General features: G+C 44.5%; 1 protein-coding gene across 13 annotated transcripts in view; it reads right to left on the bottom strand.

Annotated features, from left to right (window-relative positions):
- Positions 1–27,233, bottom strand: part of ATP2B2 (ATPase plasma membrane Ca2+ transporting 2) — a 239,392-nt gene that overhangs the window by 153,692 nt on the left and 58,467 nt on the right. For 9 of the 13 annotated variants that reach the window (XM_066617468.1, XM_066617467.1, XM_066617472.1 and 6 more), the window contains exon 2: positions 13,434–13,631. In XM_066617468.1, coding sequence (XP_066473565.1) covers positions 13,434–13,631 — 198 coding nt within the window. Of the gene's footprint in view, positions 1–8,990; positions 9,000–12,924; positions 12,955–13,433; positions 13,632–27,233 lie in introns of all 13 variants that reach the window. The other 4 variants (XM_066617471.1, XM_066617474.1, XM_066617476.1 and 1 more) reach the window with 2 other exon arrangements.

Here is a 27,233-nt window from a genome sequence, read left to right as displayed (position 1 = left end):
TTCCCATTTGCTCTGAACCAAGGTGGGAGTCAGAGTGTCACAAATTCCAGTGACAAAAGCCATTTCCAGATGTGCAATCTGGGTAGACTGAGTGAAGCTACTGGGAATAGGACTGAGGCAGCAGGTGCTCCCCAATCCTATTTGTGTGCATTCAACTGTCTGAACAAAATTACACATGCAGGTTTGTTAGTGCAATTGGAAACTCTACTTTTGGCATTGCCTTTTTGTGCACATGAAGGGTCAAACCCAAGAGCCAGCTGACTATATGTAGGTCAGGCCTTCCCTGTACGTAGGTTGGGGCCATGTGATGCCACTCCCTGTCATCAGCATCCACTCTCCACAGACAGAACATTTCAAATGTGTTCTCTTTATGGGCACGTCTGCAATTCCTGGTGACGTTTTAATATGCAGTCACTGGAAGGACCATCTTTTAGTCCTCCTAAAACAGGAAAAATGAGATATGAAATGATCATATGCCAACAAGATTGTTCTGTGCCAATGACAGAAGCATGAATATACTAGTAACTGCAAATGTCTCCGGTCCCTGCCACACTTGGAACTAAGATGCAGGTCTCCTGCATTGACCAGAAGAAGATATTGAACTACCCTAAGAAACAAAGCTGAAGGAAAAATATCTTAGGGCACTGGTTCACAAACCTTTTTGACGGGTGGCTCCCTTGATCTACTTGGCCATTGGCCATGGCTCCCCATTAGGGCTACAACCCTATACACCAGTGTTTCTCAATCTGTGGGTCGGGACCCACTAGGTGGATCACGAGCCAATTTCAGGTGGGTCCCCATTCATTTCAATATTTTATTTTTAATATATTAGACTTGATGCTACCATGATATGTGACTACATTTGGGGAAATGTTACAGACTTGTACTTTTAACAAGCTACTATGTATATTCAATAATGACAGCACAGGCCTACAAAATTGAGGGTCAGAAAATTTTTTCCCAAACTTTATGGTGGTTAGATATGAACTTGGGGTGCCAATTCCAAAAATGGCATCCGTTTTGCCCTATCACGTCTAGTTTTGGAGATATAGTATAGCCTCATTAGTGAATGGTTCAAGCAGCTTCCTCATGAGGAAACCATGGCTTCCTCATTAGGAAGCTGCTTGAACCATTCACTAAAGAGGCTATGCCGTGTCTCCAAAACTAGATGTGATAGAGCAAAACGGATGCCATTTTTGGAATCAGCACCCAAAATATACCCAGGAATTTGTGTAACATTTAAGGAAGCAAAATGTGCGTTGGCCTGTGTAGTCAATGGAACTTACTCCTGGGTAAGTGTGGGTAGCATTGTAGCCTAGGATTGTTAAAAATGTTCGTGCTTGATGATGTCACTTCCGGTCATGATATCACCTCCGGTGGGTCCTAACAGATTCTCATTCTAAAAAGTGGGTCTCAATGGTAAATGTCTGAGAACCGCTGCTATACACTGTACAGTGTGACAGGCTTTTTTGCAAGAATTCTGCTGTTCCCTTGGCTGGTTTCTGCAACTCCATGGGGAGCCACACTGTTTGGGAACCACTGCCTTAGGGGAAGATTTGTGTTGGGTACCACATAAGCAGCAAAATGGATCCAAGCACTGGGAAATACAAGAAGAAAAAAGCAGCAATGATTATAATGATAATATGTAAACAAACACATCTTTACAATCTCAATGCATTGTGAACATCTGCTTTGCTCAAGAGAGAAGTCGCTTTACAAAAAAGGAAGTTCATGTGATCTGTTTAGACATTTGATAATCTGCTGGATTCCACAGATTTCTCAGATTCTTAACAACTCAAGGCAGTAAAACTACTCAAACAGGGTAGAGCCTCCATTTGCCTGAAGATAACATCCGCAGGTCGCCAGTTCGAGGCCACCGGCACCGTGTGACCTTGAAGCAGCTGACAAGCTGAAGCCGAGTTATTCCATCTGCTCTGAGCGTGGGAGGATGGAGGCCAGAATGTGAAACCAGATCAGAATGAAACATCTGAATGTTGTGGTTCTTGAAAGATAGAACCTTCTTTCAATTGTAAAAATCTCTACGGAGATTTAATTAGCCTGCCTATGTAAACCGCCTTGAATAAAGTCTGAGGAGAAATCTGAGGACCAAGAAAGGCGGTATATAAATACCTGTATTATTATTATTATTATTATTATTATTATTATTATTATTATTATTATTATTATAGAGCTAGTGCAGAGAAAGGGGACAAGAGCTGGAGATGATAAACTATTATGTTTGGATAGATTTTCGAAATGAATACCACCCTTCTGAGAAAACACTCCTGCTTTTCTCATATATAAAGGGAATGTGCAGGGCTGTATGGGAGTTGATATCATATCGAACTCCAGAGCACCCTGACATAAGTTGCATGGGGTCTAGTTTCAGCTGCATGGCCATGCGACTATGCAGTTTAGAGGGAATGGCAAGCACCATCATGCCCATGTTTTTGAGAAGTACATTCCCTTGGTTCAGTTGGTCATATGACCAGATAAATGTGCACAGAATTGCAGTCAAAGTATTTCCTAGGGTTCTGCCAGTCAGAACCTAGGTAGCCAAAGTATTTCCTAGGGTTCTGCTGGCCTGAATGATGGCATTCAGAAGAAAACGTTATTGGGTAGGATCCTAACTTTTGGTAAATCAGTCCTTTCCACAAACCACAGTTTCCTGTATTCAGAAGGAAACGGAAAGCATAGTATGTTTCAAACCTGGTATATGCGGGTTTGTTTACTGAGACACCACAATTTCCCATACTTAGATAAAGCAAGAAATTGCTCTGGTTTGATATTGTTTGTCAGCTTCTTATTGTGTTCTGTACACAGTTCATTACAAACATCCAATGAAAGCTTCCATGAAGAAAGAAAGAAAGAAAGAAGGGAGAAGTATGCAAGACCAACACCTTTACATGCCACGTTTTGGTTACAGTGAACCATGGCTGGATTAATCTGATTCTTCAACTGTAAATAAAACACTATAATTTCAAAGGAGTTAATAAGCAAAATAATTTAGCACCCAGGGTTTGCAATCATAAGCATTTGTATCATTGTGTTTGCTTACAAGATCATTAAAGGCCACCCCATTAACTACTTTCTATAGTTATCCCAATTAAGAATACATTAATTTCACCTAAAAGCCTGTACAGTTTCCTGTACTCAGGAAACTGGCAGTCTTAAGAAAAAAACTACTCATTCAAATCAATTGGACAAAAAGGGGTGGGACCCTGTGTGAGACAGAAGGGGCTGTTTCCACATTGCTCTTTACTGACTTGACTTTTAACCTGACCTTTGTTTGTGTGCCTAATAACTCCTGGCATTGCTCTCTCTCATATTTTACCACTTGGTGACACATTAGGTATCCGTGAAATAGGAATAACTAAACCACAGGTGCTGGACTTCAACGAACTAGAAACAAGTGAAAATGTTGCCATAAGTAACAGAAGTAAAAAAAATATTCTAAAGGGTCCCTTTCTACTGTTCCAGTGTATCAAGAGTCTACAGCACATCCAGAATGCACAGGCAGGTAGAAGCACACAGTTCTATACAGTGCTATGGTAAGATGCTGCACTTCAACTCATTGAAGTTCAGCCTAACACCTGCTATAGCTGCTACACCCCAGTAGCAGCATCAAAGACAAGAGGCAGCAATAAGTGATCACTTTTGCATCCGTTCTGCTTCAGCACAGGTAAGAAGCTAAATGGAAATTCACATCACGTCCACTCAGACTTAATAAAAGCAAAGTTATTAAGCCTGTTGGTCTTTGAAGTATCACATCTTCAGCACACAAGCACTACATAAAAACTCTCTTTTCTGGACTCATTCCACAGAAACAGTTATTTCAAAGAAGCTTTGAATGCTACCCAATTTGCACAGCAACGTGTTAGTTCCAATTCGAGCAGGAGCTGAGAACAGCACTGCCACAAGTTGCAGTACAGCAATTTTTTGCATTCAGCAGGCAATTTTTCTGAATGTGCATAAGTAACCATGTCAGTCTAGAACAGGGGTGCCCAAACCCCGGCCCGGGGGCCACTTGCGGCCCTCAGGGACTCCCAATGCGGCCCGCGGGAAGCCCCCAGTCTCCAATGAGACTCTGGCCCTCTGGAGACTTGCTGGAGCCCATGCTTGCCCGACGCAAGTGCTCTCAGCATGAGGGTGACTGTTCAACCTTTCACATGAGCTGTGGGATTAGGGCTCCCTCCACTACTTGCTGTTTCACATTTGTGATGCAGCAGTGGCAGCAAAGGAAAGACCGACTTTGCTTTGTGCAAGGCCTTTTGTAGACCTTGAGCTATTGCAAGACCTTCATTCAGTCATAGAAGTTCCATCTCTAATATATTCATTTATGTAAATTTATTCAAATTTAAATGTAAATTAGTTCTTTTTTCCCCCGGCCCCCGACACAGTGTCAGAGAGATGATGTGGCCCTCCTGCCAAAAAGTTTGGACACCCCTGGTCTAGAACGTCTTCCCCTTTCCATAGGGCAGAGGTTTTCAGACTGGAGTCAGGACGTTTTCAGACTGGAGTCATGACGTTCCAGGCAGAGGTCCCTAGCCTCTTTGCCCTTAAGGGGTGGGGGGCAGCCAGGGGGCAGGGAGGAAGCAGCGGCGCGATCCCCAGGATTGCGCCACTCAGGGGGCTGCAGGGGCTTGGTGCACTTACCACAGCCTCCTGCATTTTCCCAGGGGTGCGGGGAGCCCTGCACAAGCCTCTGCAGGGCTCCCCAAGGCTTCCAAAGTGAAAGTGGGGCAATCGCACTCTGCCTCCTCTAAACTGGAAGTGGAGCGCGATCGCTCCACTTTCACTTCTGACGGGGCTGCAGGGACTAGGGTGCACCCACCAGTTCCTGCAGCAGTGTCCTGGGGGTGCGGGGAGTCCTACGTGAGCCTCTGCAGGGCTCCCCAGGTCAGCAGCAGTGAAAGTGGAGCGATCACATTCCACTTCAGGTTTTGCGGAAGCAGAGCGCGATCGCTCACTTTCTCTGCTGCTGACCTGGGGAGCCCTGCAGAGGCTTGCGCAGGGCTCCCCGCACCCCCAGGATGCTGCTGCCAGAACTGGTGAGTGCACCCCAGTCCCTGCAGCGCCCCTGAACGTCGCTGCCTTCCTCCCGCCACTGCTGCCTCCCCCTGCCCCCGCAAGATTCCGGGAGAGTTTGAAAACCGCAGCCATAGGGGAAGAAGCGGAGGGATCATACCTCAGAATTATCATAGAACACACCTTGCACGAAGAAGGCCCAAGTTCATAGGGAGCTGCTTTACACTGAGTCAGAAAACTCACTTAGATCATGTCTTGTCTACACTACTACCAGTAACACCATGACGACACAAAATTCTCCTAAAGCCATAGCTCAGTAAGCAATGCTTACTTACTACAGACTCAGCTAAGCTTTATATGTTTGTTCCCTAAATTAGAAGTTAGTATAGCTCTTGGGACATGAGCAGAAAGGCCTAGATTCAATCCATAGTGCTGCCAGTAAAACAAGAATTTCACCCTGGAGAGTTGCTGCCAGCCTAAGTAGGCAATACTGAGCTTGATGGATCGTCTGACTTAGCAGAAGGCAGCTTCCTGCGTTTATTGATTTGGAACTGAGGAGTAATGAGAAGTATACTGAGCAGTCCTACATTCTGTTTTCAAGAAAAATAATGCATAAAGCCCACCTTTCACTGGTGCTTGCCCTTTAGTCCCCCCTTGCACCTCAAGGCTGTGTGGGCTGGTCTCTCAATTCCAGCTGGGCAGTCACCCCACTTCTCCCTTTTGTGCCTCTGTCAGATGTAGTGAGAGTGGAAAAGGTATACTGCACCTACTTCCTTCTCCTCTTGCCAAGGATTGCTTCCCAGGGTCTCTGCCCCTTCCTCTAGACCAGTGTTTCTCAAACTGTGGGTTGGGACCCATTAGGTGGGTTGCAAGACAATTTCAGGTGGGTCCCCATTCATTTCAATATTTTTAATATATTAGACTTGATGCTACCATGGCATGTCACTGCATTTGGGGAAATGTTACAGACCTGTACTTTTAACAGGCTACTCTGCATATGCTTTTAACAATGATAGTCAGTGGAACATACTCCTGGGTAAGTGTAGGTAGGATTGCAGCCTAGGATTGTTAAAAATTTTCTGGCTGGATGATGTCACTTCTGGTCATGACATCACTTCCAGTGGGTCCTGACAGATGCTCAAAAGTGTGTCCTGGTGCTAAGTGTGTGAGAACCACTGCTGCAGAGGCTTTTGCAGAGCCTGAGGTTCTACATCCTCTTCCTTTGCAACACAGACAGCTTTTTAATCCCTCCTGGCAGCAATCACATGTGTTCTGGGCCCCTCTCCCACAACATTAAGTGTCTCTGGGTGAAATCCTAAACCCTTGTGTCAGTGCTTTCCAGCACTGACATAAGGGCAATGCAGCTCTGAGGTAAGGGAACAAACAATCGCTTACTTTGAGGAGGCCTCTGTGAGTGACACCCAACTGCAGGATGCAGCACACGTCTATTGGCACCGCTACGCATGTGCAGGAAAGCACTGACGTAAGGGGTTAGGATTGCGCCCTCTGTTGCCTTAGAAATAGGGAAGTCCACCTCAAACAACCTTTTGGCTCCAGCACACCTTTCACACTGCTCTTTCCGCCCAGTGAGGGGATTCTTCCCCAGGGCCTTCAGAGACCATGGCTTGGGGGCCAGTAAGCTAGGGTGGTAGTGTCTGAAGTGCCAGGATTCCCAACAGCCATAGCAGGGATCGTGGCCAGGACATTTGGAGCTATAGTGGTAACACTGAGGATCCTGAAATCCTAGGCAGAATTAGAAGGCAATTGCACACTAACAGTAAAAACTTCATATCTGACAGGTTGCTAATAAATAAAATTTTGGATAAATTTTTTTTTAAAAAATGCTTGCTAAACTGCTTGCTTGCTAAACTGCTAAGCTAATCAGCTTGCTAAACTGATGCCATCTTCTGCTAACTGGCACCGGATCTCTGGACAAAGTGTATATAAAATGCTATCTAGCAGCACTGTCATGGTTGCTAAGTAGATACAGTAAATCTAATTTGTCTCTATGCATAGGGCTACCCACTGTGTTTAATTTGCCAACTACTATGTGGAAAATTAAATGTAAATTGCTTTAAATTATGGTTACCTATTCTACACTTTTTGAATGAGAAAAATTAGAAAGTTAAATATGGATATGCCTAGCATGTGATCTTAATTTTTTACAACAGTGGTTCCCAAACTTTGGGCTGGGACCCACCAGTGGGTTGCAACTCAATTTTTGGTGGGTCACAAAACTGACAGGTTGATAGCTGACAAGGAAAATATATTGAGCCCTATGGAAAGTGAAACTGAGCCACAAGTGCACATTTACTCACAAATAGGCAAATTTGCCTTGGTCCACTTCAAAGGGCAGGCCGAGGGGATGCAACACCACCAGAATGGTCCCAATCAAATGAACACAGACCCCAAAAGACTCTCAAGAAGAAAGCCCTCCCCCCCCCAGTTGACCAGGAAAATGTATTGAGCCCTATGGAAAGCAAAACTGAGCCACACACGTGTTGACTTGTGAATAGTATAAAAACCCATAGTAAAAAGGATAAAAATAGGGGCTTGAGTGGCTGGTAAGTGAAACTTCTAGGGCACAATCCTGAGAATGAGTTGCAACGCCATAAAGCACATTTGCACCTTCTCAGGAGTAAGCCGCGTCAGCACACAAAGGTGCACTGATACACGGAGGTGGAATCCAGCCTCTGTGGTGGCTTACTCCACTGAGCCTTGCGTCAGCCCAGCTGGGCTGACGCAAGGCTCTGGGGTGGGCGGCAGGAAGGCGTTCTTGGGTGGGGGAGGGCAACCCTGGGGGCAGGTGGGTGGGGAGTGGGAGGTGGGGGTGAGATCCAACAGTTATACAGAATCCCAAGCCCCATTCCCAGGGAGATCAGAATGGCTTGAAGCCGCTCTGCTCCCCTTGGACTTGTGCCACCTCAGGAGGTGGCACAAGTTTGAGGAGACCCATAGGGGCAAGGGCGCCTTATGCAGGAGTAAGGGGAAAAGTTTCCCCTTGCCTTTGGCTGAGCTGCCTTGGACCCTATCCTGCGCTGAATGCAGCGCAAATCTCTTGGCATGCCTGTTCCAGCGTAGGGCAGAATTGCGCCCTTAGACTCTAGGTGGGTCCTGATAGAGTGTGTCCCAGTGCTAAAAAGTTTGGGAACCACTGCTTTAAAACATATGCCCTTGTCATGAAAGGAGAGGGGGATTTCTAGCGACAATCTGCTGATCCACGGCAGTGATACTTAGTGCCAAGCACTCACTTCCTTTCCATCCCCACTCTTCCAATCAGTGTAACCTGAGCTTGGTGGGACAAGACCTGGTAGAGCTAATCTGCTGCAACTAGCAGGACCCATCCGCAAGAATGCTATGCAGTCTTGTTAAAATGCTCTTACTCTGCCTGTAGCACCTACAGAGCAGGGAGGCTGACAAATCCACTGATCCCAGAACACAGCAGAGATTTTAAGCAAAAGGTTTTACTAAAGGATGAGGGGGAAAACAACGTAAACAGGCTTGGTTTTTCCCAAGTTAATGTTCTCTGAATGGTGCTGTCTCTGCAGGGAAGCCTCCACATGCAGGCCGAGATTAGACTGAGTGCCTGGGACCTCACACTGCCTAGTGTGAGCTGAGGGGACAAAAGCTCCCCATGTCTGGATGGGGAGGTCAAACTAACATCAACGAAACCTGACACACCTCTCTTACTTTTGATCCCTTCTTTATTTCCCTGGGGCTCTCCGCTGCAGCCTTCCACTCTGCTCATCAGAGAGTGGGCTCTCCCCTGCAGCCAGAAAAATTCTAATGTCCAAACTTAATGGCAGGAACACTATACAAGCCATAAACACCGGGCTATACCCATCACTAGAAACACTGCAGGAATAGTAGATTGAACACAGGCAAAGCTAGAGACATTAGACCGCAAGACGAGGAAGATAATGACCCTCAACCATACTCTGCACCCTCATAGTGATGTGGACAGATTGTATCTCCCCTGCAGCTCAAGTGGAAGTGGAATGCTGAAAGTCCGTCAAACAGCAGAGGAAGAAAAAAGAGGCCTTGAAAATATATAAAGGATAGCCAAGAGCCAACCACTTAAAATGGTTAACAACAAGAAATTATTAAATACCAATGAAACAAAGCAGGCTTATAAAAAAGAACAAATAAAGAACCGAGCAGAAAGGTGGGAAATAAGCTACTGCGTGGACAATATTTGCAAGACATTGCTGGAAAAACAAACATCACCAAGACATGGCGGTGGCTCAAAAAAGGCAACGTGAAGAAAGAAACAGAGGGTCTATTAAGGGTTGCACAAGAACAAATGCAATAAAAGCAAAAGTAGAAAAAATAACAACAAACAGCAAGTGCCGTCTCTACAAAGAAGCCGATGAAACAGCGGATCACTTAAATAGTTGCTATAAAAAGATCGCACAAACAGACTACAAGCAAAGGCATGATGAGGTAGCAACAAAGATACATTGGAACATCTGTAAAAAATACAAGCTACCTGCAGCCAGAAACTGGTGGGAAAAGTCACTGAAAATGATGATGCCAAAATATTATGGGATTTCCGACTACAGACAAACACCTATCACACAATACACCAGACATAACTGTAGTCGATAAGAAAGAAAAATAAGTTAAAATTATTGATATAGCAATACCAGGGGATAGCAGAGTGGAACAAAAAGAGCTGGAAAAATTAATAAAATACAAAGATTTACAAGTAGAAATTGAAAGGCTATGGCAGAAGAAGACCAAAGTGATCCCAGTGGTGATTGGAGCCCTCAGTGCTATTCCAAAACACCTTGAAGAGCACCTGAGCAGCACAGGGGCCACAGAAATTGCCATCCACCAACGAGAAAAAGCAGCTTTACTGGCAACAGCTTACATCTTGCAACAATATTTACAACAGCAAATAGGATAAAAACCAGGCATCCCAGGTCCTTGGGAATGACTTGATGTTTGGCTGAAACAAACCAGTTGATAACATCTACCTGACTGTGCGAAAATATCATCATCACCCTAAAAAAGATAGATTGCTCTAATTGGTAAAGTTTATTGGTAAAGATTTAGGGCACAATCCTAAGGTGCCCTTGGACCTTAGACCAAGTCCCTTCTGCTGGACCAGGAGGGTCACAAATGTGCTGTAAAGCACGTTTGCGCCTCCTTAGGAGCAAGCTGCACTAGCGCACGGAGCTGCACTGGAGCACGGAGGTTGCATCCAGCCTCTGTGCCGGCTTGCCCCAGGTAGGTTGCATCGGCCGAGCTTGACCAATGCAGGAATCTGGGGACGGCGGGGAGGAGGCGGGAGGAGGTGTTCTGGGGCAGGGGAAGAGTGGGCAGAGGATGGTCCTGGGGGTGGGCGGGCAGGAGCAGGAGGTGGGACTGGGACCCGGCTGTTATGCTGGATTCTAACCCTGCTCCCCAAGCAGCATCTCTGGCGGTGGCACAAGTCCGAGGAGACCCATTGGGGCTGTGGTGGCTTACCTGGGGGCAAGGGGAAGAGTTTCTCCTTGCCGTCAGCTAAGCCACTTTGGGCGCCTATCTTGTGCTGGATACAGCGCAGGCCTCCTGGCCTGCCTGTTCCAGCGCGAGATAGGATTGCACTGTTATTTATGTTTAGATGTCCTGAAAGCACCCATTCCTGACAAGGCATAAAAAGCATAATTTGAAGTTTCTTACTATATTTATCCCCTGTTCTTCCCCACAGACACATTTTCACTATATGAAATTCTATAACTTCTATGGCCAAATTGGGGGAGGGGGGAGACAGAGTTTAAATCTATGCAAGTTTTCAATGCAAATCAATGCAAGTCTTTTCTAGTGCAATGTATTTTTGTCAGTTATAGGCATGATGGAAATCAGCTGTCAAAATATAACTTTAAATATTCACTCAAAATGTGGGAAAACAAACCCTTTAAAATATATTTCAGTTGAATAATTTATTATTGGGGGTGGCAAAGTCATGCGTGTTCTCATGCGGAATGTTCCCTCACACACACACACACACACACACACACACACACACACACACACACACACACACACAATTCCAAGAATGTGAACTATCAATTATGGGAAACAAAATATAATGACCCAGAACTGTGGCAAATATATATGTGGCACAGACATATATATAAGGGAGCCATTATTCACGAACACCAGAATCTGCAATATATCACTAACAACCCAATCTTGTACTTACTGCAGGGAACTGGATGGTGCTGGCTTCCCCTTTGGATGGCGCTGATTGCCATAAAGCAGCCAGTGCCTGTTGCAAAAAGTAGTCTGGCAATGTGCGATTTAGTACACGACTGGGAGCGCTGGAAGGAAGGACTGCACCTTCTCACCCGTCATTGGAGGTTTTTCTAGGTAAAATGACAGGAGAGGCGGGAAGGGTGGTGGGAGGACAGAATGAGGTGGGGAGGGGCAGAACGGAGTGGGGGAGGGTGGGGGATGGATGGATCAGGTCAGACAAGAGGGGTGGGATTGGCAGAGCAGCGTCACGAATATCCTTCCTGGGCCTGATCCTGTGGTGTGGGTCAATGCAGATCTAAGCCAGCAGCGATGTGGTGGCTTGCCTCCGGGTCAGAGATCAATTGTTCCCTTACCTAGAGGAGACGGACTCCCCGCCCCCCCACACACATAGGATGCAGCAGTATATCTTTTCGTCCATATAAAGGAAAATGTGAATGAATCTTCTAAGAATGCACACTGTATGCATTAGGCATGGACTTACTGCATACAAGGGAAAGAGAAAGAAGGGTCTTACAAACATAGGCAAGGCGTTAAAATATAAAACTTAATGTCTGAATTATATCCATCAAGGAATTCATGCCATTTCACACAGATCTATTCTATGTGACACAACTGGGGGGAAAAATAGCTGCAAAATTAATTGTAAATGTTCCAATATTGTAAAATCTTAAAGCATTATTTCCTGATGTTTCTTTCCATCTGCAGAAAGATCTGCCACTTAGAGGAGGATTCCTTCACTTGCAGAAGGAGTCCTTCCATAAGTGGAAGGAAACCTTAGGATACAACTCACCCATGTTTACTCAAAAAGTCCCATTGAAACTAATGTGACTTACTCTCAAGTAAGCAAAAAAAGAATTGTAATTCAAGTCTGACAGTTTAAGAGAATCTTCCTGTTAAAATGCCCAATACTTTCTACAGATTGCCCAGCTTACTATAAACAATCCTTGGTTTTCATCAGCTAGGCAGATATATTACACTTTAAAAAAAATTTCTACTTTGACCTACTTTTATTTCTACTTTAAATTATAAAAATTATAATTTCTAATAATTACCCTGTAGTGTTGTTAAGAACATTTGTATATCTCTGCAGCAAAAAAAAAAAAAAAAAAAAGTATACAAAATGGTTTACTTAGAAAAGATATAATGTAAAAAATAATAGTTTGTTGGCCCAATTTAATCGCTGGAACACAAGTTCCAGCAGCATTACATGCCTTCTGACTCTCTCAAACATGACATACTGGAGAGCATGGTCTGGTCTGCAACCACAGGTAAGATTGTGCAGAGGGTGGGAGGAAGATGGGGAGGGGGTGGAAGAAGGTGAATGAAATGGGAAGGCGATTGAGGTGAGAAGGTGGGAGGATCGGGTCCGGGAAGGGAGAAGAAAGCTGTTCCTGGGCCCGATCTGCCTTCACAGGTCATTGGCACAGGTCCAAGCATAGGGACAGCAGGGGCTTATCCCAGGGGAAGGGAACAAGTGTTCCTCCTTCCCCAAGGAGACCTCCAGATACCAAAACTCCCCTGTGGGATGCAGTAGATGTCATGTTGGTGCCACTGCATCACTGCGCCAGGATTGGACTGCCCATCCATTAAGAAAAGTAGATTGATCCACCAGTGATTCTACATCATCACAGGTACTTGATCCAATAGATTAACTCACCATCACAGTGCCACAAAGGATAGTGACTTATTCTGCCATAGTAAAAACAGTTCAATGCCTGACAACAGAAAAGACCTATGTGCTCCAATTCCCAGCTCCCTACCTTTTAAAAAGTCTCAAAAAAAAAAAAAAAGTGAGGGGAATAGGAGGTGGAAAGGACAGATCAGAAAAAAGATAAGGATGGGGAGATCAGCAACAGCAGAAAGGAAAATGATGAGGTACCCTTGATGGGAGAATGGAGAGGGCATGGGGCAATGTGAAGAGAGTAGCAGGGGCAATATGGCAGAGGTACGATATGGAGGGGTGTGTTTAAGCTTACAACTTTTCCACTGTCACATGGAATTATTAGTACACTAAAACCAAAACAGAAAAAAGCAACAGATACTTCCAGTTCAGTATGTAGTAAAGGTACAAAATAAAAACATAGAAAACTTTTCTATGTAGATGAATGCACAGCAATTAAGCAAAGAAACTCAAATTGATGGTATTAGTAAAATAGTTTTACCTTCACTTCCCTCTCCAGGTGGATGATAAAATGAGAGCCCAAGAGATATGATGGCTGCAATTTCCAAGATGATAAGAGTCACATCCTGTAATGCTTCCCAGACTAACTGTATGAAAGTTTTTGGCTTCTTTGGAGGTATAAAGTTTTTCCCAAAAATTTGCTTTCTATTATCTAAGTCAGCAGCAGTACCAGGCAATCCTATAAAAAATGAAACAGAAATTGTTTAAGAATGAATGCCAAGTAAGCAAGCACATATATTAACAGTAATTTGCAAAACACAACTTTAAATTTTATCATTGAGCATTTATGGCTTCATTAAACTTACTGCCCAATCCTATGCCCTGCTACATTATAGCATACAGCTGTTTCAATGGAGGCTGAGCTGAATGCTACGGGGGGGGGGAGCGAAATGAGACAGCCTGAAGGAGGTAAGTAAAAATATTTTCTACTTACCTTTCAGTAGGCTGCCCAATTACCTATGGGTTTTCTTGGACCTACACCAGCCAATTATGTTGTGTAAATTCTAGGAGAGATAGTGGTGATCTGGGGAGGAGTTTCAAGGATAGAATCTGGCAAATCCACCCTCTCTCTGCCCTGACACACCCCTGGTTCCTTCCCCAACATACCCTGTTATTCTCCCTCCTTGCCCACACCCTGTTTCCTATTACCAACTTACCAGTACTTGCGGAGCATCCCAGAGCCACTGCTGTGTACACCATACTTTTCACCGTTTGTGGTGCCAGCTCAGCAGTGTACAACAGCAGCCCTGCTTAAAGTTCCTTTAAGCTCAGTCATAAAGCTCCTTGAGCTGCCGGAATGCAGCAGCCCAAGGCCTAAATGGGATTGGGGGCTTCCTTTATTGTCAATTCTAGCAAGATCAGACCTCAATAATATATTACAGAGACTTCTTTAGATTTCTATATGCAAACATTTAGGATTGTATTTTATGGGCAATATTTATTACAGAGCACTGGGGATGCCATCACCCAGTATTAAGCTCAGCAGCCTGAAGTCTGACAGTGACATGATGATGATCAGACATCATCAAATCACATGTCACTTGCCTCAAAGGAAATTGCCTGAAAGGAAATTGACTAAGATGGTGAAACAAAGGTGAACACACCTGAATCTACCACCACTCCCTGCCAAATTGCATGCCTTGTTTCTGATTGTCGCATGGGTCTGTCTCTCCCCCTAGCCCTCCAGTGCCCTCCGGAGACCCAAGTGATCTAGGAAAGGGAGCACAGAGGATTCAAGGATGCTGGAAACCAGCTGTTTTACAATGCTGGACGGGCTTTTTGTTTCAGGTACTTTTGTTTTCTCTAAGGTTTTTCATGGCAATCTCATGGCAATTTAATGGTACAAGCAGGAGTGGCAGAAGCCTCCTTCCTTCTCCTTCTCCCTGGCCTCCATTATCTGTGTCCAGGCTCAACTGCAACCCTTGGATACCTTGCTGCCAGGGAGAGTAGAAGCTGGCTGTGGCGAGTGTTGGTTCTGGCACTGCAAAACAGCTAGTTTCCAGCGTCTATGAATGCAAACATCCTCTGTACTCCCTTTCCTAGATCATCTGGGAGCATGGAGGCACAGTGGCTTGGGGGAGAGACAGGCCCATGCAACAATCAGAAACAAGGCATGCAATTTGGTGGGGACGGGAGCAGGGGCAGTTTTGTGAGTGTTTACCTTTGTTGCAGCGTATTGGTCAATTTACTATGTGGCAGCAAAAGCCCTCCTGCCCACTGCTCTTTGGTCACCGAGGGAGGTGGCCACGCTCTGTGGCTACAACGTAAAGCTCTTGGTGGTCTTCAGCCTGCTCTGGGGTGCAAGCCATCACTCATTGCTTTGGTCTTTGGCCTGCTTGTGAGAGCAGGCCCTTGCTCAGTGCTTCATGTTCTTGCTCGTCAGCAAGAATATGAAGCGTTGAGCAAGGGTCCACCCCCCTGAGCAGGCCGAAGAATTAAGCGGTGAATTTTTCACGGCCCACAAGACTTCGCCTTCTCATTGCAGCCAGCAGTGGCACTCTCTTGGGGCTGGAAGTGGCATAGCGAAGGGGGTAGGGGCAATACATTGCCCTGGGTACCACACTTTGAGGGGGTGACAACCTGCACCTCTGACTTCAGGTCCCAAGGCAGGTAGGCACTAGGAGGTGCTTCCAGGAGCTGTTCTGAGATGTGGGGAGGTCACACATGGCCTGCCTGCACCTCAAAACACTTTAGAAGGCCTCCTGGAGGCCTCTGAAAGGCACTTCTGGTTTTTGCCTTGCACAGCCTTCCAGTGCCTCAGACAAATAGCAGGTGCCCCCAGGAGCAGTGATCTGGGCATCTGGCACCCCGATGGTGTTAAAAAATTTTATGCCAGATCCCTTAGCTATGGCTCTGAGGTCTGGCACCCGGGGCAGGCTGCCTCTCCCTTCCCCGCCACCGTTACAGAGTGCTCTAAAATAGCTAATTTCTTTTACAAAACTATAGAGGGAATTTACATAGAATAATATAACAACATACATAACCTCATAAAAATATTATTTGTATAGCATTTATACAGTACTAGGAAGAACTGAAACAAGAAAATGGATTAATGGAGCAGATTAGTAGCATAAGCATCACCCAGAAATCCCTGTATGATCTCCCCAGGGAAGAGAGAAAATCAGTGAAGCAGGGATCAGGTGAAATGACTAACTTTCTATTTAGCATTTCTGTAGCATTTTATAAACATGCAAAATTATCTACAATCTTCATTTCATGCATTCTCACATATTCACCTGCAAGGAACATCATCATTATACTCTTTACTAACACCAATTTTCCTAAAATTTAATAATTTGTAGAAATGCATAGGGGTAGACGTGCACAGAAGAAGCAATTCCCTTTATGTTCAGTGGAACTTATACTCACAGGAACGTCTTCATAGGAATGCAGGCTCAGTACATTCACTGAGAGAGGGCCTGATCTGAACTACGACTGAGCCCCAGTTACAGCAAGTTCATGTTAAACTTGACCATTCATGTTAAAATGGTCTATCATCATTTATTGTTCAGATTATTATCTGTTTATGTTCAGACTGTACAATACCCAAGACTTACTTTCTTTATTTTAATTAATAAATACCCAGGACTTTCCAAGACATCCTGGTACCTGACGTGGCATGCCAAGTGCCATTCTCCCTTACCTGCTGATGTGCCAGTCTTGACTCCTCCCACTCTCTAAATCAAAAAAGGAAAAGGGGGACATTGCAGAAGAGGAAATGTTGAGGAGAAGACAGTCCTGATGCTCTAGACCATTATTCTCCTCTCCTCCAAATTTCAAGCCTTTTCCTAGGGAGTGGGAGCCCAGGAAGCCTTTTCCACAGGAGGAGAACCAGTGGAAGCAAGAGGGTGGGTGGATAAAGGCACCCTCCCCCCCCCCCCCGGCATTCTGATGCCTGAGGCAATTGTCTGTTTCATAGAGGGTTGGCACTGACAACACCCACCACAACTATGGAACTCGCACTCTATTGACACTCATGCATCTCTCTCTCATTCAGCCTCTACATCACCCAGTCACTGTTAGTGCTCAGATAAAGCACCAAATAAATAATTGAGTTTTTCTGTTTACTTCTATTTTATAAAATTGTATTTATACGTTGCAAAGAAAATTTTTTCTGAATAGTGTTATGCATGGGACACTAACATTTTATAATGAACGAGCAGCATCTGCACAATTTTATCTTCTAGTCTGTTTTGAAATTATGTGGGAAGATGAAATATTATGATTACTTTGAATGATTTAAACAGTTCCCTGCAGTCTTGCATAGTATATTAAATTCACCAATGTCTTTGATGTGCAAGCCAGGGGCTTCACTGAAGTGATACATTGCAACATTGCTATTTTACTCTCCCACACTCCTTTCTTTTTAGCACAAAACAAAAGACCTAACATAATTAAATATTCTGTCACTTCCTTTGGCTACTGAACAGTTTATTAAACAGTATATTTAAAAAAAATCACCATCAATTGAGTAGTCCTTTATGCTAGATGAAAAATGTGTCATAAACAGCTCCACAGTATCAGATTGGGTTAATACAAACAAAACGATTTCATGTGGCGCTATACTGTATATTTCAAGATAGTTTACTCCTCCAAATAGGAAAACACTTACAAGAGCAACTGACTGTAAGTGCAACATGTTTTAAAGCTGTTTAGGAAAATGACTCCAAAGTGATGTATATGGATTTATTTTTCCAAAAACATCATTGAAGTACTATGCTTTTGTTTTTAAAGAAATATCTCAATTTACTTAAAAGTCACTGCAGTACACAAAGCAGTGATGCTATTTCTACAACACTGCCATGGGTTCATAACCCTTCCAACTGAATGTTGTCTTCACAAGTAGGTACATGCAACAAGAAATGGATATAAATACTTTACACAAACAAACAACATACAATATTACATACTTTGTGTACACCCAAAGGTACACCCCATTGAATTTTTGACTTTTTCTCTCTTTGAACATCTCATGTTGCAACAAAAACAAATTTTCAAATTTCTCTCATTTTCAAAAACAGTTTGCCATCTGACAAAATTTTGTGGATATGTTCCTATTTGGGAAACATTTTCTAGAACTGAACAAAAGTACCATGAGTTTCAGGTTTTATGTTAAAATGTGCATGTTCAGTGACAGGAAGTGAAGGGCGAAGGAGCAGGCTTACACATGATGCATAAAGCTTTAGGCCAGTGGTTCCCAAAGTCCTACTCAGACTTTGGGAACCTTGTAAGCCTTTGCATGGGTGGGTGGGGGGCAGCAACGTGATTGCCATGATCACACTGCTACCAGGCAGGGAAGGCTTTTTTTAAAAAAAAACTTACCTGGGGGTTGCTATGGCTCTCTGGAGGGTCTGCAGAGCCTGACACACCCCCTCCCCCCACCGTACAGCCCTCCCCAACACATGGAAATGTAAAAAGGAGGGAAAACCCACTTCTGGTTTTTATCTGGAAAGAAGTGCTTTTATTTTTTTCCCTTTTTTACAACATTTCCAGCCTCAGGAAGGGCTGCAGAGGGGATCACAGGCTCCCCAGATCATCCAGAGAGGCATAGCAACCCCCAGGTAAGTTAAAAATAAAAAAAAACCTTCCCTACCCAGCAGCAGTACAATCATGGCAATCACATTGCTGTTAATTTCTTTAAAACTGCAGATTCCTTTAAAGGGAATGGCCCTTTTCCTGTTCCCCTGATGGGTCGCAACTCACCAGTTTAAGAACCACTGCTTCACATGATGCTCAAAGATGCTCCAAAAGCCTTCTGAGGCCTCAGGAGCGCCATTAAACAGTACAGGTCCAGCCTAGTTATACACGGATTTTTTATACACGGATTTGACTCAACACAAATGGCCCCTGCAAATGAGAAGGAATGTGCTGATAATAATAATAATAATAAAACTTTATTTTTATCCCGCCCTTCTCCCTAACGGGACCCAGGGCGGCTGATCCATGGAGAAGGGAAAAAATGCATCCCTTTAAAATCAGTTTAAAAAACTGAGCAGTCCTTTAACAATAGCCTCTTTAATGAGAGAGGGGGCAGCTGGCTGAGAATCCATCAATCCTTCTCTCTCCAGGTGACCCCTCTCTCCCTCCCCCCTGCGCACGTGAAAGAACGGTAATCACTTTGCTTTGGTGAAGGGAGGGGCTGAGTGAAGTGCCTGGAGGAGGACTGGTTGAAGGATTGTCTTCTTAATGACTCTTATCTTACATCACAAAGGTCAGCAAGGCTGTTTTTAAATCACCAGAGCAAAGAAACTTTGTTTTTTAAATTGGTTTGCTTTAGTGTGTTTTTTGTCATCCACCTGAGTTTTTGGAACGGAACCCACACGAATAGTGACTCAACCTGTACTTCCGCGTTTCTGACAAAAACCTCAGAAGGCTTTCAGAGCTCCGGGGACACAGTGTATGGAGCTTTGCCTGCCCATGGAAAGCTCAGGAGGGTGGGCAGAGGTGGCAGTGGCCGCATGGCAGGCGAAGGTGGCAGCCATGGCAGTGCTGTGGCGGGCGCGGCAGTGCTGCCCCCACAGAGCCCACAGGCATGGTGCCTCCTGCTTTTGCCCTCTCTGACCCCCAGGACCATCACTGTCTATTACAGAAACAACTTGAAATGATTATGTATTGAATCAATTAAAATGTGAAATGAACAATAATTGGTTTGGGTGAGGCAGCAACTTTACCAGTTTTGGTACACAATGTCATGAGGATGATCATTAGTTGTATTTTTCTGTTTAATGAGTAAGGGTGTAATCCTTACCCCTTATGTCAGTGCTTTCCAGCACTGGCATAGCGGTGCCACTGGGACATGTGCTGCATCCTGCAGTTGGGTGTCACTCACGGAGGCCTCCTCAAAGTAAGGGAATGTTTGTTCCCTTACCTCAGAGCTGCATTGCCCTTATGTCAGTGAGACAAAGCACTGACATAAGGGGTTAGGATTGCACCCTAAATGTTTTAGGAATCCTGAAAGAAAAAAAGAGTTCGTCCTTGACACAATAAAACTAGACACAACAAAACATCCAACATAAAAAGAGACTGATCAGAGACTTGTGGGGCCAATAGTCATCCCCTCAAGACTTAGTGTATTTCCCTTGTGATGATATATCTTCTAATCAATTCCCACAAACAGTTCTAAGTTGATATGGCTAAAATCCACAAGGCATTTCAATTGATGTACTTGGCACTTAGCCTGGCTCAGCTTTGTTGTCAAAGGCTGCAATCCGATGCACACTTATTTCAGAACAAGTCCCACTAAATTCAGTAGGACTATTTCTGAGCAAACCTCCACTGCCTTGTGGCTACATCCAGTTATGGAAAAGGCTTCAGGAGTCAACCTTGAGGCAAAATCCGGAGCCGGAGTCCCTGAGGCAGTTCATGGCTGAACACAGTCACGTTCTGGCAACTCCTGTGACGCCACTGGAACCAACAGTATTGGCTTCTGCCTTTCCATTGGACCATTTCAGTGATGTGGAGAGGGGGGATTTGCTGCATGGGAAACAGTCTATCCTCATCTACTTTACCCAGGCTTCGCGCTCTGGAAAGGATATTCTGTTCCAGAACCACCATTCAGAGCGTGATACCATAGTTTTCCAAGGCTGAAGGATGCCAATGCAAATTTCTGAGCAAGCATGTATAAGCTCACACTGCACAAGTGTTTTATCCCTAAGCAGTTTACAAACTGCTTTTATTATAACATTTTATAAAATCATTTCACAACCTGAGTTTCCACTGTCATATTTAATGCTGCTTCCAGTAGCACAGCAAACAAGAGAAAGGGCAGACAGTGATTGGTGGAAAATCCCTTTCCAAATTTCAGTAGCAAGTAATAGTCCAAAGCCACCCCTGGGCAACTGATTAAAAGCTTTGGCCATTCACTGAGAACATAACTTCCTGGGAGCTTGGAAAGGCAAAGTGTAGCAGGCAGAAAAGGAATCTGGAATGTATCAGCAGTATTTTCAGATGAGAATGAGTGAAAGGAAGGATCTCTGAAACCTGTATAGGCAGGATGTGGATGAAACACAATTTAACCACGTCATTTACTTCCAAAGACAAGAGGGTTGACAGGGCAGGAAAAATCGGGAGTGAAGCAACATGCCTGCAAAGTAGATGCACCCTACACATTGGTCATTAATCAGAACAAGGATATACGAAAATGGCTGTTACATGAACTTCTCAGTGGTCTATGAATGAAGTTAATTTCCACTGTAATGCATTATCCTCCTAGTGCAGCCAAGCTCTTTGGTCACCTCTGCTTCTCTGGGCCTAAGGAAGCACACATCTCACTGTCTTTTTAAGGCTACCATTGTAGCTCAAAATAATTCTGTAAAGAACAGCCCCACTGGACCAGGCCATAGGCCCATCTAGTCCAGCTTCCTGTATCTCACAGTGGCCCACCAAATCCCCAGGGAGCACACCAGATAACAAGAGACCTGCATCCTGGTGCCCTCCCTTGCATTGGCATTCTGATATAGCCCATTTCTAAAATCAGGAGGTTGCACATACACATCATGGCTTGTAACCCATAATGGATTTTTCCTCCAGAAACTTGTCCAATCCCCTTTTAAAGGCAACCAGGCCAGATGCTGTCACCACATCCTACAGCAAGGAGTTTCACACACTGACCACATGCTGAGTAAAGAAATATTTTCTTTTGTCTGTCCTAACCCTCCCAACACTCAATTTTAGTGGATGTACCCTGGTTCTGGTGTTATGTGAGAGTGTAAAGAGCATCTCTCTCTATCCACTTTATCCTTCCCATGCATAATTTTGTATGTCTCAATCATGTCCCTCCTCAGGCATCTCTTTTCTAGGCTGAAGAGGCCCAAACGCCGTAGCCTTTCCTCATAAGGAAGGTGCCCCAGCCCAGTAATCATCTTAGTCACTCTCTTTTGCACCTTTTCCATTTCCACTATGTCTTTTTTGAGATGTGGCGACCAGAACTGGACACAATATTCCAGGTGCGGCCTTACCATCGATTTGTACAACGGCATTATAATATTAGCCGTTTTGTTCTCAATACCTCTTTTAATAATCCCAAGCATAGAATTGGCCTTCTTTACCGCTGCCGTACACTGGGTCAACACTTTCAATGACCTGTCCACCATCACCACAAGATCTCTCTCCTGATCTGTCACAGACAAATCAGAACCCATTAGCCTATATGTGAAGTTTTGATTTTTTGCCCCAATGTGCATGACTTTACACTTACTGACATTGAAGTGCATCTGCCATTTTGCTGCCCATTCTGCCAGTCTGGAGAGATCCTTCTGGAGCTCCTCACAATCACTTCTGGTCTTCACCACTCGGAAAAGTTTGGTGTCATTTGCAAACTTTGCCACCTCACTGCTCAACCCTGTCTCCAGGTCATTTATGAAGAGGTTGAAAAGCACCGGTCCCAGGACAAATCCTTGGGGGCACACCGCTTTTCACCTTTCTCCATTGTGAAAATTGCCCATTGACACCCACTCTCTGTTTCCTGGTGTCCAACCAGTTCTCAATCCAGGAGAAGACCTGCCCTCTAATTCCCTGACTGTGGAGTTTTTTCAGTAACCTTTGGTGAGGGGCTGTGTCGAACGCCTTCTGAAAGTCCAGATATATAATGTCCACGGGTTCTCCCACATCCACATGCCTGTTGACCTTTTCAAAGAATTCTAAAAGGTTTGTGAGGCAAGACTTACCCTTACAGAAGCCATGCTGATTCTCCCTCAGCAAGGCCTGTTCATCTATGTGTTTTGAGATCCTATCTTTGATGAGGCATTCCACCATCCTACCCGGTATAGATGTTAGGCTGACCGGCCTATAGTTTCCCGGGTCCCCCCTCTTTCCCTTTTTAAAAATAGGCGTGACATTTGCTATCCTCCAATCTTCTGGCACCGTGGCCGTTTTGAGGGACAAGTTGCATACCTTAGTCAAGAGATCTGCAACTTCATTCTTCAATTCCTTAATAACTCGAGTGGATGCCATCAGGGCCTGGTGACTTATTGATCTTTAATTTATCAATGAGGTCTGAAACATCTTTCAACCTCTATCTGACTTAATTCATTGGTCAGGAAGGGCCGTACGGGCAGCGGTATCTGCCCGAGGTCTTCTGCCATGAAGACAGATGCAAAGAACTCATTTAATTTCTCTGCCATCTCTAAGTCTCCTTTTATCTCCCCTTCCCCTCCTTCACCATCCAGAGGGCCAACTGCTTCTCTGGCGGGTTTCCTGCTTCTAACATATTTGAAGAAGCTTTTATTATTCCCCTTAATGTTGCTGGCCATGTGTTCCTCATAGTCTCTCTTGGCCTCCTGTATCACCTTCTTACATTTCTCTTGCCACATTTCTTCCTTCCTCTCCTCTCTCATATCTTTCCATGCTGCCTTTTTCCTGTTCTTTTAATATGGTAAAATATCCTTAAAAGTTCACATAACTTTTTTAAAAAAACAACTGAAGCTGCAGTACAGTAGTTTAGTGCTGTTCCCAAGTTAAAGGATACAGTGACAAAGACTCTTAACCTGAACTGCCATGATTCATTTACAGCCTCAGTGTTGCTGAAGGATAAACATTTTTTATTAATGCAGTCCTCTAAGCTTGACTCTGCATCATCCACAAGAGGCCAACATCTGAATAATAATTCTTTCAGAAACATTTGACTATTATTGATATGTCCTGATTCACTAATGATGAACGGAGTGTCACTATCCTCAAGGCTTCAGTTCCAAAAGAGGAAGCAAAGTCATACCTGCCTTTTCTTTTGCATGCTTAGATCTGCTCTCCTCCTAAATTTAACAGGGCAACCAGTGCACACAAGAGAACATATACCAGTTTCTGGTCTGAGATAATAATCTGCAGGGTCTGGTACTTGGGATTTATTCAAGTGTGTATACCGGTAACTCAGTGCAGGATACATGCATAATCGCTACTATTAATAAAGTTACAGCGCCTTCCTATTTTCATTAATCAAACATCTGGCATACTCTGCTTCAGTTGGAAGCTCAGGGCAGCTTTTAACATTATGATTGCAACAGAAAGCACCAGCTTCCCTTAAATATCCAGACATTTAAGGTATGTGAACATGCAAGTATGACATTCACACTGGGTGTTATCCATTGCAATGTGTGGAGCTGCCTTCAGTTTAGGAGCTAAGAATGAAATCAGACGCTCATTTTATCACACAGACTTTAAAAAAAATATTCTCTTTTATTATCAGCATTTTACATTTCTACCTGGGATATTTAGTGGCTATTATGTATTGCAAACACAAATTCAAACACATCATAGCAGCTCATTTTGAAAAGCAAAGCAGTTGAAACAAATTTCACTCCACTGCGTCTCCCTATCTTTTGATTTCCAGAGAAAAAGAACTCAGTTCTGGCACTTTCAATGTTCCATGAGCTGTCCTGAATCTTACATTTATCAGACTTCCTCTCATACCCTTGGTTTGTCCTTGAGAAAGCTTTTACAGCAATGACTCACCCTTTTCCAGTATTCATTTGGCTGTCATAAAACTAAGCAAAGTGACACAAAATTAATCGTACAAGGATCTCTCTGCATGCCAGGGACAGCCTCAGGAACGCTACAGAAATATCAACAAAACATGAACTGAGGAAGCAGCAGATTGAACAATCCACGATTCTGAAAATTCAAAACATTCAGTGTGGTTTTCTCCAATATCCATAAACATTGAGGTCAAAAAAGCTAGAAGCTCTGCTACTGTATGAGGATTTTCCCCCCCCGTATGACTTACAGCCCAATCCTATCCACACTTTCCTGGGAGTAAGCCCCATTGACTCTAATGGAACTTACTTCTGAGTAGACATGCATAGGATTGGGCTGACAGTCGTATTTGAATAATCTTTATCCTGTCATGTGTGAAAGTCTCTCAAACACCAGATTCTGTGAACAATATCTACTTAACTGTTTGGAAACTGTTTTATTCCTGGTTAACATAGGTTTACAAAACTGCCCAAACTCACTACAATTTAGTGTTCTTTTGCTTTCAGCAAGATTTCTCTGATTCACAATTCAGTACAGCATAAAACTTATCATCTACTTTGTCAGGTGTGAATTATAAACACTCATGAAAGGTGACATCGGAACACACAACCTGATCCTCAAAGAAAGGACTGCATTACCACATCTGAGGATTGCACATATTGTTTATGTGTACATGTGCATACCCTCAGATTCACTAATGGAGCAGTCTGGATTCCTGGGTGTGGCAAATTAACATCCCCACGGATCCAGAGTTCCACTCCCCTTGGCCAATTTAGCAATATATACAGGGGTCCACAAATAAAGACTCTGCTTAGCCTGGCTGACAATTCTCTCTCCTGCTGTTTTCCCCTTCTCCAAAATTCGGAGCAAGTAAGAACGAACTCTGCTTTTCTCCCAAGTCCTCCACCATATGAAGAGGGTTTGGAGACAGTGATCTTCTCACACTTCTGTAGGGGGCTGGATACAATAAAGAACAGTAGGAATCTTTCCCACTGTTTCTTATTTTATTCAGACCTCTCCACAAAGGAAGGAAATCCCCACCTCTCTCCCAAGGCTTCTGCCTTTACCAGAAGGCTCAAGAAAGAAAAGTCGAGTCTTCTTTCATTGCCTGGAGATGAATGTTCCCAGGTGTTCAAAGAATATCTTCAGCAACAAGAGGGAAGCATCTATGACATGGCAATGGCACCCACCCTTAGGACATCCCTCCATGGATAACAGGCTGTGTTGTTGCTTCCATGGATACAGGCGGTGTGACTGGGAAGGGCTGCACCAGTGTTGCTTTGCCAGGACAGGCTTGACATTTAGCCCTTGTTGCACTGGCATTGGTGTTCCTTTGGTAAAGTTTTGTCAGGACAGACTTAGGATATGATGGACATTTATTTATTTGAAGAATTTATGTCCCGCCTTTCTCTCACCATCAGTGGGATTCAAGGCGACTTACAACATAAAATCAGAATAAATTAAATTCTTTCAAAATTGCTCAAGTTGTGGGGGTGAAAAAAGAGTGCTATTCTCTATCGGCACTATCCACTAGGTGCCTGAAACCGTTAGATCAAAATGAAAGCATGCTTCCTCAGCTAGACAGGCCTGGCCCAACCTTGCACCACACAAGCCACAGCTGCTTCATCTTCCCATGTCTGATGTTTTAAAGTGGCAGAGGAAAATGAAAGGGGACGTATATGGAGGATATGAGGGAGCCATAGTACTGAGGTAGATATGTTTCAAGATGACTTGAAGTTACCTCTTTTCCCATGAGTGGCAAAAGGTTCAGTCAAGTTAAGTGCTGGCCAAGGGCCCTGGAGCATCAGAGGGCCCAGTTGGCCAGGTTGACTCCTGAACGCTCAATATCAATGGTAGCATCCAATGCACTATCAGATGGTGGAGAGGGGCATCAAGGGAGAGCGGTACAGGCTTTGCCCCAGACTTTCCAGCAATCTGGCACTGGTACTTTCTTACATATAGTCTTTGCACAGTATAGAAAATAAAATATCGGGGCAGGTACAAGAGCACAGTCACTTGGGAGTTTGTATATCCTTTTTCTCTGTGACAGTGCAATTCATTACAAAGAGAAAACACTCTGCACACGCTTGTGATTCTCCTTGTATTTAGCAGCTCTGCTCAGTACTATTTCCAGCATGAAGACCGTCTCATTCCTGATGGACAGCCCAATCCTGAGCTGCCCAGAACACAGGGCTGCCATGGCACCAGAATGGCTACTGCAGCATCCTCAGTGCAACTGGGTAGCCCGTGGCAGCTCCTCAGGGGAAAGAGACTTTTGTCCCTTTCCCTCAGGTAAGGGAAGCAGCTCTGCAATGGAGTTACTTGATTCTGTGGTGGCTCTGGAGCCAGCGCAGAATTGGAGAGCCATGTGACCCCACATTGGGTTCAGGATCCAGTGAAGCCAAGCTTCACTGGTCCCACCCTCCTCCCGCCTTGCTCCCTCCCCCATCACACCTTCCCCACCTCCCCCACCCCAGAACTTCTCCTCTCCGCCTCTTCCCCCACCCCCACTTACCCCCGCTCACCTCTCCACCACCCGGTGGTCTGGGCAATCGCCAGGCAGCAGACCACTGGCCTTCCACTTGTGCTGGCCCAGCACAGGCTCGCACTGTGCCAGCTTCGGTGCTTAGCCAACACTAACCCTAAATGTACTTTACGGCACATTTGCAATGGTGTGTTTTGGCTAAGTCAGTGTGCCAAGCTCAGGACTGGATTCCAAGTTATTATAAGGCACTATTATTATAAATGAGAGTGTTACAAAAGCAAACAAAATTAGGATTGTTGCCACAAGGGACTTTTAAGTTGACCATCATAG

The sequence above is a fragment of the Tiliqua scincoides genome, chromosome 2, assembly GCF_035046505.1.
Source record: "Tiliqua scincoides isolate rTilSci1 chromosome 2, rTilSci1.hap2, whole genome shotgun sequence".
Lineage (NCBI taxonomy): Eukaryota > Metazoa > Chordata > Lepidosauria > Squamata > Scincidae > Tiliqua > Tiliqua scincoides.
Note: the sequence above shows the minus strand (reverse complement) of the source record. Positions and strands in the feature narration are given on the sequence as shown.